Below are 13,716 nucleotides of genomic sequence, written 5' to 3' on the forward strand. Positions count from 1 at the left end.
AAGGTCATAAGGCATAGGATCAGAATTTGACCATTCAGTCCATCAAATCTGCTCCACCCTTCCATCATGGCTGATTTATTATCCCTCTCAACACCATTCTCCTGCATTCTTCCCGTAACCTTTGATGCCCTGACTAATCAAGAACCGATCAACCTCTGTTTTAAATATATTCAATAACTTGGCCTCTACAGTCTCTGTGACAATTAATTTCACAGATACAACACCCTCTGGCTGAAGAAATTCTTTCTCATTTCTGTTCTAAAAGGGATGTCCCTCGATTCTGAGGCTGTGCCGTCTGGTCCTATATTCCCCCACCATAGGAAACATCCTCCCCATGTCTTTCTCTATCTTGGCCTTTCGATATGTTTCACACAAAAAGATGATACTGTAAAATGTGTCTAATGATGCAATATAACAAGTGTGATGCAATACCCTTTTAAATGCACAGCAGCATGGCAGTTTTCAGTACCAGTGATTGGGGTTCAGTTCCTGCCTCTATCTGTGAGCACATGGGTTTCCTCCAGGTGTTACAGTATTTTCCCCCATTCCAAAGACGTACAGGTTAGAGTTACTAAGTTCTGGATGTGCTTGGTTGGTACCGGAAGCATTAAATCTATTCTAGGCTGCCCCAGCACATTCTTGGACTGTGTTGATTGTTAACACAAATGACATATTTCACTCTATCTCTATTTTCTAAATGGGGAGAAAATTCAAAATTCTGAGATGCAAAGGGACTTGGGAGTCCTTGTGTAGAACACCCTAAAGGTTAACTTGCAAGTTGAGTCGGTGGTGAGGAAGGCAAATGCCATGTTAGCATTCATTTCAAGAGGTCTAGGATACAAGAGCAGGGATGTGATGCTGAGGCCTTATAAGGTTCTGGTGAGGTCTCACCTTGAGCATTGTGAACAGTTTTGGGCCCGTCATCTTAGAAAAGATGTGCTGGTATTGGAGAGTTCACAAGGATGATTCCAGGAATGAAAGGGTTATCATACAAGGAATGTTGGATGGCTCTGGGTCTGTACTCGCTGGAATTCAGAAGGATGGGAGGGATATCATTGAAACCTTTCAAATGTTGAAAAACCTGAACAGAGTAGATGTGGAAAGGATGTTTCCTGTGATGGGAGAGTCTAGGACAAGAGGGCACAGAGATGCAGAGAAATTTCTTTAGCCAAAAGGTGGTGAATTTGTGGAATTTGTTGCCACATGCAGCTGTGGAGGCCAGGTCGTTGGGTGTATTTAAGGCAGAGATTGATAGGTTCTTGATTGGACATGGCATCAAAGGTTATGGGGAGAAGGGGTGAGGAGTGTAAAGGATCAGCCATGATTGAATGGTGAAGCAGACTGGAGGGTCAGATGGCCTAATTCTGCTCCTACATCATATGGTCTATGGTCTTTTTTTTTTCCTTTTATTCCCATTCTTTCAATGAAATACTTTTTTTTTACATTGGGTGATGGGACGTATGAGAAAGTCTGCAGATGCTTGAAATCCGGAGCAACACACACAAAATGCTTGAGGAACTCAGCAAGTCAGGCAGCATCTATGGAGAGGAGAGAGGAGTCAACTCAACATGAAAGTGAATTCCTGCAGCAGCTTGTGTGTGTTACTCCTGTCATCCATCTTAGGGTCAAGCCAATCAGTTTGGAGACTTGCATACGTAATGCTAATCAACAGCTTATCTTTAACGTTTTGTTCTGTTATGCTTCAAAACTAAATGGGTGGTATTTGTGATTTGTGTATCATCTAAGCCATCAATTTGAAAACTGTCTAGTAATCCGTCAATCCACTGATTGGAGCAGCAATCTTCAAGTCAAGTCAAGTCACTTTTATTGTCATTTCGACCATAACTGCTGGTACAGTGCATAGTAAAAATGAGACAACGTTTTTCAGGACCAGGGTGTTACATGACACAGTACAAAAAACTAGACTGAACTACGTAATAAAAACTACGACACAAAGAAAGCTACACTAGACTACAGACCTACACTGGACTGCATAAAGTGCACAAAAACAGTGCAGGCATTACAATAAATAATAAACAGGACAATAGGGCAAGGTGTCAGTCCAGGCTTCGGGTATTGAGGAGTCTGATAGCTTGGGGGAAAAAACTGTTACATAGTCTTGTCGTGAGAGCCCGAATGCTTCGGAGCCATTTCCTAGATGGCAGGAGGGAGAAGGGATTGTATGAGGCGTGCGTAGGGTCCTTCATAATGCTGTTTCCTTTGTGGATGCAGCGTATAATGTAAATGTCCATGATGGCGGGAAGAGAGACCCCAATGATCTTCTCAGCTGACCTCACTATCCGCTGCAGGGTCTTGTGATCCGAGATGGTGCAATTTCCAAACCAGGCAGTGATGCAGCTGCTCAGGATGCTCTCAATGCAACCCCTGTAGAATGTGATGAGGATGGGGTGTGGGGGAGATGGACTTTCCTCAGCCTTTGCAGAAAGTAGAGATGCTGCTGGGCTTTCTTTGCTAAGGAGCTGGTGTTGAGGGACCAGGTGAGATTCTCCGTCAGACGAACACCAAGAAATTTGATGCTCTTGGGAAATCTTGGGAGAACCGAGGAGGACTCCCACAGCCGGAGCCTGGTGTTCCTAAAGTTCCGATTCATTTATCTGCCAAATGAACATCGAAGCATACAGTGAAGTGTATCTTTTGCATTACCAGCCAATACAGTCCGAGGATGTCCTGGGGGCAGCCCACAAGTATTGCTGCATATTCTAACACCAACATAGCATGCCCACAACGTTCGGCCGAACAGCACAACAACAGCAACAAAACAAAACCCCAACAGCAAAACAAGCCCCTTTCCTCCCTCCCACACACAAAAACCAGCCTCCAAAGCTCCAATCTACAGTCCGAAGCCCAGATTCACATACGCATAGTCATCAGTCCTCTAACTTCCAGATACACCACTGGGTCTCTGATTCTCAGACTCGTTATCACTGGGCCTCCGATCTGCAGACATCTGTCCTCCAACTCATAGAGTCACAAACACTGGGCCTCTAACTTCCAGATACGCCATCAGGCCTCTGATTTGCCAGCACTGGGCTTCCGACCTCTGATACTAGACAGACTATTGGGCCTCCAACTTGCAGACATGCAGATCTCAAGCGTCCAACTCACAGAGTCACAGACATTGGGCCTCGACTTCCCCATTTGCTGACTTTGACTTTCAGTATTAGGCCCAAACTCACCAATCTCGTGAGTGTGAACTCCTGACTCACACCTAGGGTGCACCAGACCACAAGCTTCCTGCCTGCATGAACCTCCGATCTCTAGACTTGCCAGTCTAGGGTCAGTTTCACTGACATGGGAATGCAAACAAACTGGATAAAGTGCTGAGAATATTCGTCAGCTCAACATCAAATTCACACAAACTTTGATGAATGTAGCAGAAATTAATCTTTAACATCTAAATCTTTGACAGACTTCTATCGGTGTATGGTGGAAGGTATATTGACTAGTTTCATCATGGCCTAGTATGGAAATACATTGCCCTCGAATGGAAAAGCCTACAACAAGTAGAGGCTACAGCCCAGTCCACAATGGTGAAGCCCTCCCCACCAGTGAGCACACCTACATGGAGTGCTGTCACAGGAAAGCAGCATCCATCATCAAAGACCCTCTCCATCAAGGCCATACTTTCTTCTCACTGCTGCCATCAGAAAGAAGATACAGGAGTCTCAGGATTCACACCACCAGGTTCAGGAACGGTTATTACCCCTCAACCATCAACCTCGTGAACCAGAGAGGGTAACTTCACTCAAGTTCACTTGCCCCAACATTGAACTGTTCCCTTAACTTTTGGACTCACTTTCAAGGACTCTTCATCTCATATTCTCAATAGTTATTCCTTATTGTTTTCCTCTCTTTTTGTATTTGCACAGTTTGTTGACTTTTGCACATTGATTATTTCTCCATCTTATTATATATGCCCTTTCATTGTATTTCTTTGTATTTACTGTGAATGCCCACATGAAAATGAATCTCAGGCTCCTATATATATACATCGATAATAAATTTACTTTGAACTTTGAATGGTTGGGAACCACTGCTTATTATCAGTCAGGACCCAAGATCAAAATACCCTGAGGATCACACAGCAGGTCAATTTTTAGTGATTGTGTGGAGGGTGCTCTGGAATTCTGGACAAGGGCCCATGGTATTAAATCAGGCCCTGATTTATCAATGTCACTTCATGGAGACCTAGTTTAAAAGAGCAACCTCCCCATTTCAATGGGACATGAAAAACTGCAGAGCAATGTAAGTGCTGTGTGGTGTAAGTGTTAACTCTTTAGGCATGACATCCCTTTGCTGTGTGAGCAGAGTGGGTAACCCACAATCAGCCTGGTAAAGTGACCATTGACACAGGCAGTGCAACAGCACAGACAGCTCCCACCTACTTCATGTCTCTTTGATCCTTACCAGCAATCGATTTTCTCAAAACATATTGAAAAGGAATTAATATGGAACATTCGTATAGCTTTTTGTCATAATATTGGCTGAAAAAGTGTTAGAGTTAAAACTTTCTTTCTGTTCTCCTCCCCAAACCACCCACAGGTTTGGCGAATTTGTCAAACATCTGGTAGGGAAGCTCAATTCGCCAAGGCCCAAGGATAATTTCATATTATTTTCTATGGCTGATTAGCATAAGGACAGAGTCCATGTTTCCAAACTCATAAAATTATTTGAATAAGAGAGTGTTTTATTTCTTGCTGCTGTCTGGGAGGAGTTTGTAAGTTTTCCCTGTGACCGTGCGGGTTTCCTCTGATGCTCCAGTTTCCTCCCATATTCCAAAGACGTACTGGCTACTAGGTTAATTGGTCAATGGGGTAATTGGGCAGCATTGGCTCATTAGGCCAGAAGGGCCTGTTACTGTGCTGTCTGTCTAAATAAAAAAAAAAATCAAGTTCTCATAGTGTGCACAGTTATGGTTCCCCTGTTGTAGGAAAGACGTTATTAAACTAGAAAGAGTGCAGAAAAGATTTGCCAGCATTTTGCCTGGAACTGGGGACCCAAATTACCAGAAGAGGTCTCATAGACTTGGACTCTATTCCCTGGAAAGTTGAAGATTGAGGGGTGACCTAGCAGAGGTCAATAAGATCCTGAGAGGCATGGGCATGGTGAACAACATAGTCTTTTTCTCCCCAGGGATGGAAAGCTAAAAACAAGAGGGCGTAGCTTTAAAATCAGAAGGAAGTGTTCCGAGACAGCTTCTTTACCCAAACTATTTGAAATGAGCTGTGAGGTGGGCACATTAGTCGTATTTAAAAGCCATCTAGGGAAGTATATGTCGAGAAGACGTTTAGAGGGCTATGGGCTAAACAAAGGCAGATAGGACTAGCTCACTAGGCAACAAAGCCAGCTTGCATGAGATGGGCTGAAGGGTCTGCTCCCATGACTCTCCGACTCATAGTAGAATGCACCCTAATCAAACCTATCAAATATTGAACAGCCCAGATAGAGTGGACATGGAGAGGATGTTTCCTATAATGGGAGAGTCTAGGACCAGAGGGCACAACCTCAAAAGAATGTCCCTTTAGAACAGAAATGGGAAGGAATTTCTTTAGCCAGAGAGTGGTGATTTTGTGGAATTCATTGCCACAGATGGCTGCGGAGGCCAAGTCATTGGGTATACTTAGAGCAGAGGTTGACAGGTTCTTGATTAGTCAGAGTGTTAAAGGTTATGCGGAGAAAGCAGGAGAATGTAGTTGAGAGGAGTAATATACCAGCCATAATTGAATGGTGGAGAGACTGAATGGGCCAAAAAAAGGCCTCATTCTGCTCCTGTGTTCAATGGTCTTAATGTAAGAGAAGATGCAGCTAGTTTGTAAATAACATCACTGCTGCTGTTGGTACGTTTACATTGAAGTTCAATACAGAATACTGGCATTCTGTATGTCCTCGAGGATCGGACTCCAGCTCTCTGATGCTATTATCTGATCTTCCTCATACATACTGTTCGGGAATGCAATCCTGATTACACAGTTTGATTGATCACTTCCTGCGGTGAAGGAGTCTGCTGAAGATCATGAAGACAGCACAAGCCCACAGCCTGGCACCGGTTACATTACTTGGCACAGATTGCACCAGAACTCTGAGGGCTCATAACACATCAAGGAGTGTGGGCAATACCCGAATCAGAAATAAGACTATCGTCCTGTTCAACTTCAAAACGCTCCATGTGACTACAGCTTCCCAGACTGGACCCCGTCCAGCTGGGATGCAAACTGTTGGAGCAATAGTGGAGACCAGATGAATGGAAGGATTCACAATACACACAAAGTGCTGGAGGAACTCAGCAAGTCCACAACGTTCGGTACGGCAACACCAGCTCTTCACCTCTTCCACCAATCACCTTCCAGCTTTTTAATTCAAACCCCTCCCCAGACACCCACCTTCCCCTTCCTCATCTATCACCTGCCAGCCTCTACTTCCCCACCCCCCCCAACCTTTTTATTCTGGATTCTGTCCCCTTCCTTTCCAGTCCTGACGAAGGGCCTCGGCCCGAAACGTTGACTGTTTATTCCTCTCTGTAGATGCAGTCTGGCTTGCTGGGTTCCTGCAGCATTTTGCATGTGTGGTTCAAGATTTCCAGCATCTCTTGTGTTTGGAAGCATTAATCTGGTTCCAAAACATCCATTCATCCTCTCCGGACCTGAGACATGAATCCACGGCTGTGTGAGCTGTGGAGACATGCCGATGGCATTCCAGAAGTAACAGAGCAAAGCCACATTGATACTCACACACACAACTCCATGCGTGCACAGGTGCAATGACGACGTACAGTACCTGCAGCAACATTACAGGCTCAAAGCCTCCGATAAGCAGCGTTCATATAATTTAAAAAGAAATCATACACAATTTTTGTAAGAAAGAACACAATTGGAGCAGAAATCATGCATTTTAGTGTGAAGTACCGTATTTAGAGTGGCCACAGTGTCTAACTGCAGCGTCATGTCATTTGGTTCAGAACCGGCTGGTTGAAGGGAAGTCGCTGTTCCTGAACCTGGTGGTGTGGGTCTTCAGGCTCCTGCCCAAAGGGAGATGTGAGAGGATGGCGTGGCCTGAATGGTGGATATCTTTGATGATGGACGCTGCCTTCTGAGGCAGCACCTCCTGTAGATATGACTACTGGTGGGGAGGGAATAATCCAGATATTCCCACTGGTGTGGATATTCCCGAAGGGGAGGGATATGTCCGTGATGTACAAACGTTTGTATTTGACCGAGGCTTGTGGATATTCCCGATGGGGAGGGATGTGTCCGGATGGACTGGGTCCTGTGGATATTCCCGATGGGGAGGGATGTGTCCGGATGGACTGGGTCCTGTGGATATTCCCGATGGGGAGGGATGTGTCCGGATGGACTGGGTCCTGTGGATATTCCCGATGGGGAGGGATGTGTCCGGATGGACTGGGTCCTGTGGATATTCCCGATGGGGAGGGATGTGTCCGGATGGACTGGGTCCTGTGGATATTCCCGATGGGGAGGGATGTGTCCGGATGGACTGGGTCCTGTGGATATTCCCGATGGGGAGGGATGTGTCCGGATGGACTGGGTCCTGTGGATATTCCCAATGGGGAGGGATGTGTCTGGATGGACTGGGTCCTGTGGATATTCCCGATGGGGATGGATGTGTCCGGTATGTTTTGGGCTGAGGCCACTACTCTTTGCAGCTTCTGACGTTCCATACCAGACTACAAAGCACCTAGTCAGAATAGCTTAAACAGTACATCTGTGGAAGTTTGTTTTCGGTGAGAAGCCGAACCTTTTTTGAATATAAAGATGCTGGCACACTCCCTTGTTATTACATCTACAGTATGTGCTGGAACTGACAGTCAGCTATTTATGCCTTGTTGATCTATATAATGTGGCATTTCCAGCATGGCTAGAATCTCTTGTTCTGACTAATTCTTCTGAACCATGTTAGAGGGCAGCTAACGAATACTTTCCATGGACCTGTCATTCCTTATTTACCAGGACTCTGACCCTGAAGGCCATCGGTAAAGACAGTTGTTTATCTGAAACGGGTTTATTGTACAACATGAATTGTGGCAGCACTACAGTTCAAAGATAAAATTACTACAAATTACAAAGTAAATAAACAGCACAAAGCAAAGGAATAGTGAGGTAGTGTTTATGGGCTCATGGATTGTTTAGAACTCTGAGGCAGAAGGCAAGAAGCTGTTTCTAAATCTGGTGAGTTTTCAATTGAGGAGAATTTAGAGATTTTGCTTAGAAATTCAGTACAGAACCGGCCCTCCTCAGCCACCGAGCTGCAACATTCAGCAACTCGCCAACTTGAAAAGGATTCAGAGTACAGTTATTATATCAGTGTACAACCCTGAGATTCATCGCACCACAGACAGCCACAAAACAAAGAAAACCATGGAAGCCATTCAAAGAAAAACATCAACCCATGCACAAGTCATGCAAACGGCAACAGAAAGAATGAGCAAAAACACAGAAGATAAGACACAAAATCAAAGAGTCCTTAGTCAGTTCAGCTCTGTGTTCATTATCGGCAGGCAGCCTCAGAACATACGTCGTGATGTGAACTACAGTCCCGTCCACAAACCATATCGATCAAACCTTGCTCCAGCACCGAATGAGAGACACACACACACACACACACACACACACACACACACACACACACACACACACACACACACACACACACACACACACACACACACACACACACACACACACACACACACACACACACACACACCTAACCCTAGCCTAATCACAGCACAATTTACAATGACCAATTAACCTACTAGCTGGTATATATTTGGAGCGTGGGAGGAAACCAGAGCACCTGGAGGACATGCACACACACACGGGGAGGGACATACAAATTTGCTCACAGAAGATGCCAGTATTGAACACCGAATTCCAACATCACAAGCAGTTATAATGCTGCACTAACCTCTAGGCTACCTGACCAATACCACTTGTCTCACACGCACCGTGAGGTCTAATAAACAGAACATTAGTCCTGATCTATCTCATTATTGGAGAAACTGAGAAAGTGGACTGAGCAGATAGGTCGATACACTCAGCGGCTATTTTATTAAATACTCCTGTGCACTTGCTTGTTAATGCAAATATCTCATCAGCCAATTATGTGGATGGCAGCAACTCAATGCAAAAAAAGCATACAGACATGATCAAGAGATTCAGTTGTTGTTCAGACCAAACATCAGAATGGGGAAGAAAAGTGATCTAACTGACTTTGACCGTGGAATGGTTGTTGGTGCCAGACAGGGTAGTTTGAAAATCTCAGAATCTGCTGATCTCCTGGCATTTTCATGCACAACAGTCTCTAGAGTTTAGAGAGAATGGTGCAAAACCAAAATAACATTCAGTGAGTGGCAGTTCTGTAGGAGAAAAAACTTTGTAAATGAGAGAGATCGGAGGAGAATGACCAGACTGTTTCAAGCTGACAGGAAGGTGACAGTAACTCAAGTTTATGTTGTATGTTACAACAGTGGTGCAGAAGAGCATCTCTGAATGAACTGTTAGCAGCAGAAGACCACAAACATACATTCTGTGACAGAAAACCTTCTGAGTGACCTGGGCAGAAGGAACTTGTTGCATTGAGCTGAGAGGCACAATGCAGAAAGAATTTGTTAGAACACATAACAGTTCACAATTGAAGTTCAAAGTAAATTTATTATCAAAGTATGCATACCATATGTTGTTCAATTTCACACCTTTTTGTGCATTGGGTGGCAGTTTTTGCCATTTCCTCAGCACATTTATCTGTTTTTTACAAGTTTGAGTTGTTAGCTTGATGCTCAACCCAGCACAATGGAAGCGTGCAAGGAACCGGCTGGATTTGAACCTGGGAACCTCGAAGTCCGGTGCTGATGCCACTACACCGTGTCTACCGTGTTTATGCCTCAGATTCATCTTTTTGCAGGCAGCCACTAACAAAGAAACAGAATGCACAATAACCACACACAACAAAGACCAACAAACATCCAATGTGCAAAAGATCATGCAGATAATTTTAAAAGTAAATGAATAATAACAGTACTTAGAAGTAGAAAATTAAACAAGTAAGTCTGCAAAGTCAGTTCAGTACAGAGAGAAGTGAAAACGGTCCAGGAGCCCGAAGGCTGCTGAGCAACAACTGATCCCAAACCTGGTGGTGTAGGACCCCAGACTCTCACCTCCCACCCAATGGTAATAGCGAGAAGAGGAGACGAGTCAAACACAGGCAGACGGTATTGAATACCAGCACCTTTTCTTCTTTCAGGCCTGTACACTTTAATTTAACTCAGTGCTTTAGTAAGCATTGAGAAATGGGGCTAATCATTCATTCATTTTCCGCTCTGGAGCCTCGACATTTTAAACTGGTCTGAAGTCAACACCAGCGATGGCAGACCTTTGCCTTCAAGGTGCCAGACCTACACTCTTGAGAGACAAGTTTCAATCCTTCCGGAGGTTGTAAACTCACTAGTCTATTTAGGTTTAGAAAATTCAGAAATTCATTTTGCAGTTCAAGAAGTACGTTTCTCAAAGGAAAATTACAGTCTGCGGATTACAGTGATTATAGTCCAGGCAACTAGACCACCTAATTTTCAGCTCCAGTCTGAAAGTCCGGGTGGCAGGACTCATTATGATTGCAAAGTTTCTCAAAACTGCATTGTCTGAGAACAACCAACAAATCCAGAGACCGTGATGCATTTCACACCAGGGACTAGTCATTCAGTAGCTGCCCACAACTCCCCAGATTTGGATTTAAGTTGCTTCTAAATTTATGGACCTATTGCTTTACACATGATAAACTTGTAGTGCGGCATGATACAATGTTGATCTCTTTTGACTCAATTGGCCAGTCATGTCCAGTCTGTAAATAGTAAACATGAATATCTCCTGGAACAATAATTAAGCTTCAATCCCACATAAGTGAGAATATTCTGGATCTGTGCAGCAAACAGCCTTTCTCAATCAAATTGCACATTTAGACGGAACAACCAGAGTGCTCTTCCAAAATTACTCTTTAATCTGCAACCCTGGCAAAATTCTGTCTAACTCTGTTTAAAAACAATTCAAACTAACCAATTTACTGTAAACTAACAAGCCATTCACAAGTCTGCTTTGCAGATAAAATTTATTCTACAATATCCTTCTGCTCGGGAGGATTCGTCTGACAATAGTCTAGTTTGGTTATTCCTGTTATGTCTCCTCCTATTTTATTTGTGAAGTATTTGAGAATGGATGTACTATTTATGCCCAAAAAAATCAAACAAGGGTTGGATTTTTAATTATGTACTTCATGGAAATTCTGACATCAGATGTCAACCAAAACAGAGCAGAACGTCAAAAAGAGCTGAAAGGAGTGAAACCTCGGTTACGATTGTGAAATAAACTCAGAATCTCAAAGCAGCCGGGAGTTCCAAGGTAGTGAATGTACTGGAGTACATTCCTCACCCAGATGACATGCTTCATTGTCACCTGAGTAAGTGATGCACCCACACCCCTGAGAGTAGCATCACTGTCCCCGTGCCTCTCGGATTGTCACCACAGTCTGACTATTTCACCTAATTCTGCTTTAGCAACAGACCCTTCTTACTGTCATTTATCTGGAGAGTTATCTTCACTTCAGAAACCACAACAGAGAGTTATCTTCACTTCAGAAAACACACCTCTAATCAACACATTCAGGAGAACCACAAAATCTCAGGCACTTCCACTTAATGATAATTGAATTCTAAAGATGGAGAATTATTTCAAGTATGGTTTTAAAAACTTGGAATTGTTACGGGATTTAAAATAACTTAGTAACAGGGCAGTTCAGCATGTTGTTTAAAAAATTTTCTTGGAGTTAATTTTGGAGCATTAGTGATTTTTTAAGCAATCAAGCATTAAGACTGGAGACCTGTCACTCCTTCTCAATGGCCTGCTGAATGCAGCAAGAAGGAGAGAAGCAGAGTGCAATAATTATTTGTTTTGAAAAATGTCTTCATTAGTTAGTCAAAACCAGATTGGAATCTGTACAAAAACAAGAAAATATTTTGGCAGAGGACAAGTGTTTTCTCTCTATCTTTGATTTGGTACATTTTTCGATTTACAGTCTGGACAGTTCTGAAAGTGGCAAGGTGTACGCAGAGCTGCACACTGAAAGATAGATGTTAAAAAGTTACTGAGTAGTGGCTACTTACCACGGCTCACGTCGATGCATGTCATCCCAACCAGAAGGACGAACAGCACACATTTCACATTCATGTTGGGAGGTTTGAGAGCCTTGTGCAGCACAGCTACCAGAGTTTGAATAATCCCAGATTCAATTATTTCCAGCTAGTTGTATCTCTGCATTTGGAAGGAATCCACCCCCATTCCAGCTTTTTATTGGATGAAGAAAATACCCAAAATGGTAGTTTATCAAAAACTGGCAAGGTGGTTACATTTTGAGTTATTTCCCAATTATTGGAATAGTTTCAGCTCTCCTCACTAAAGCTAAATACACATGAGACTGGCCAGGGTCAGGTGACCAGCTGGTGTCTTTAACGTTGCCTGTCCAGAGCAGAGTAATTTCCTAACACCAGCCTTCCAGTCCGATTAGCTTCTAACGTGCATCTGGGTAAGCTCTGTGAACGTGTTTGTCCTTACAAGACAAGGAGGGATTGCCCACAGATCAGGTTTGCTCACTGGCTGGTAAAGTTAGTGCAGAAGGCAGATCCCAAAACAGAGGCATGTTATCTTGCAGCTCTCAAGTACAGGGTCTGAGGACACTCCAAAAAAGAAGGAAATCATATTTCTCTGCCAGAAATAAAAGTTCAAAAAAAGTTTTTAAAACATTTTAAGAAGACTAATTTCTTGAACTCCCTCTCAATCAATTCACTAAGGAGCAAACATTTAGGAGTTTGAGTATAATAAAGTGACAGATCCTGATAACAGGACGCAAGCTGTAATCTCCATCTGTCTGCACTAATGAAGATTAACTGATTGACTCCTTATTTTATTATTACAACTACTCATTCTGATTATTAATCATAACTTTATTTGTTTCTTTGTTTTAGAGACTTTTTTTAAACTTTGTCCTTCAGGAGACTAGCTTGCCTGATTAAAGTGGGCCTCTTGCCATATCATTCCAAAAGGCAGACAGGATTCAGAGGATGAAGTGTGCACCCACTTTACCCACTAACCTAATGCCAGACCTTGTCTGAAATTGTGCTCATGATAGACAGGGAGGTTGGGAAAATGGGATGTCGCCCTGAAGAAAGCAGTCACTCTATTGGCATGAAGTGTACCCACTGCAAACCTCTATTTATGACTGATAAATAGGACTCTTTGGACACCATGCTTCACAGCACCAGTGTTCAGCAATCAGGGTTCAATTCCCACTGCTACCTGTAAGGAGTTTGTACAATCTTCCTGTGACCACTCATACAAAACAACTCAATGTTATCAACACGTGTTATCAATGTTATCAGGTCTGACGAAGGGTCTTGGCCCGAAACGTTGACTGCTCGTTTCAACGGATGCTGCCCGACCTGCTGAGTTCCTCCAGCTTGTTTGTACGTGTTGATTTGATCACAGCATCTGCAGTGTACTTTGTGTTAACGCAGTGTTATACCAGTATCCCATACATGAGTTGTCAAAGAACACATGGTTATGTTACATACAGTGCCACGGTGACATAGCAGTTAACACTATACTGTTACAGCTCGGGACATTGGCGTTTGGAGTT

General features: G+C 43.5%; 1 protein-coding gene across 1 annotated transcript in view; it reads right to left on the reverse strand.

Annotated features, from left to right (window-relative positions):
- Window positions 1–12,357, reverse strand: part of LOC140714414 (stromal cell-derived factor 1-like) — a 41,370-nt gene extending 29,013 nt beyond the window's left edge. The window contains exon 1 of the mRNA XM_073025694.1: window positions 12,188–12,357. Within this exon, the coding sequence (XP_072881795.1) occupies window positions 12,188–12,251 (64 nt within the window). The 5' untranslated portion in view covers window positions 12,252–12,357. The remainder of the gene's footprint in view (window positions 1–12,187) is intronic.
- Window positions 12,358–13,716: the final 1,359 nt, after the last annotated feature.

This window comes from Hemitrygon akajei, chromosome 21 (genome assembly GCF_048418815.1).
Source record: "Hemitrygon akajei chromosome 21, sHemAka1.3, whole genome shotgun sequence".
Taxonomy (NCBI): Eukaryota; Metazoa; Chordata; class Chondrichthyes; order Myliobatiformes; family Dasyatidae; genus Hemitrygon; species Hemitrygon akajei.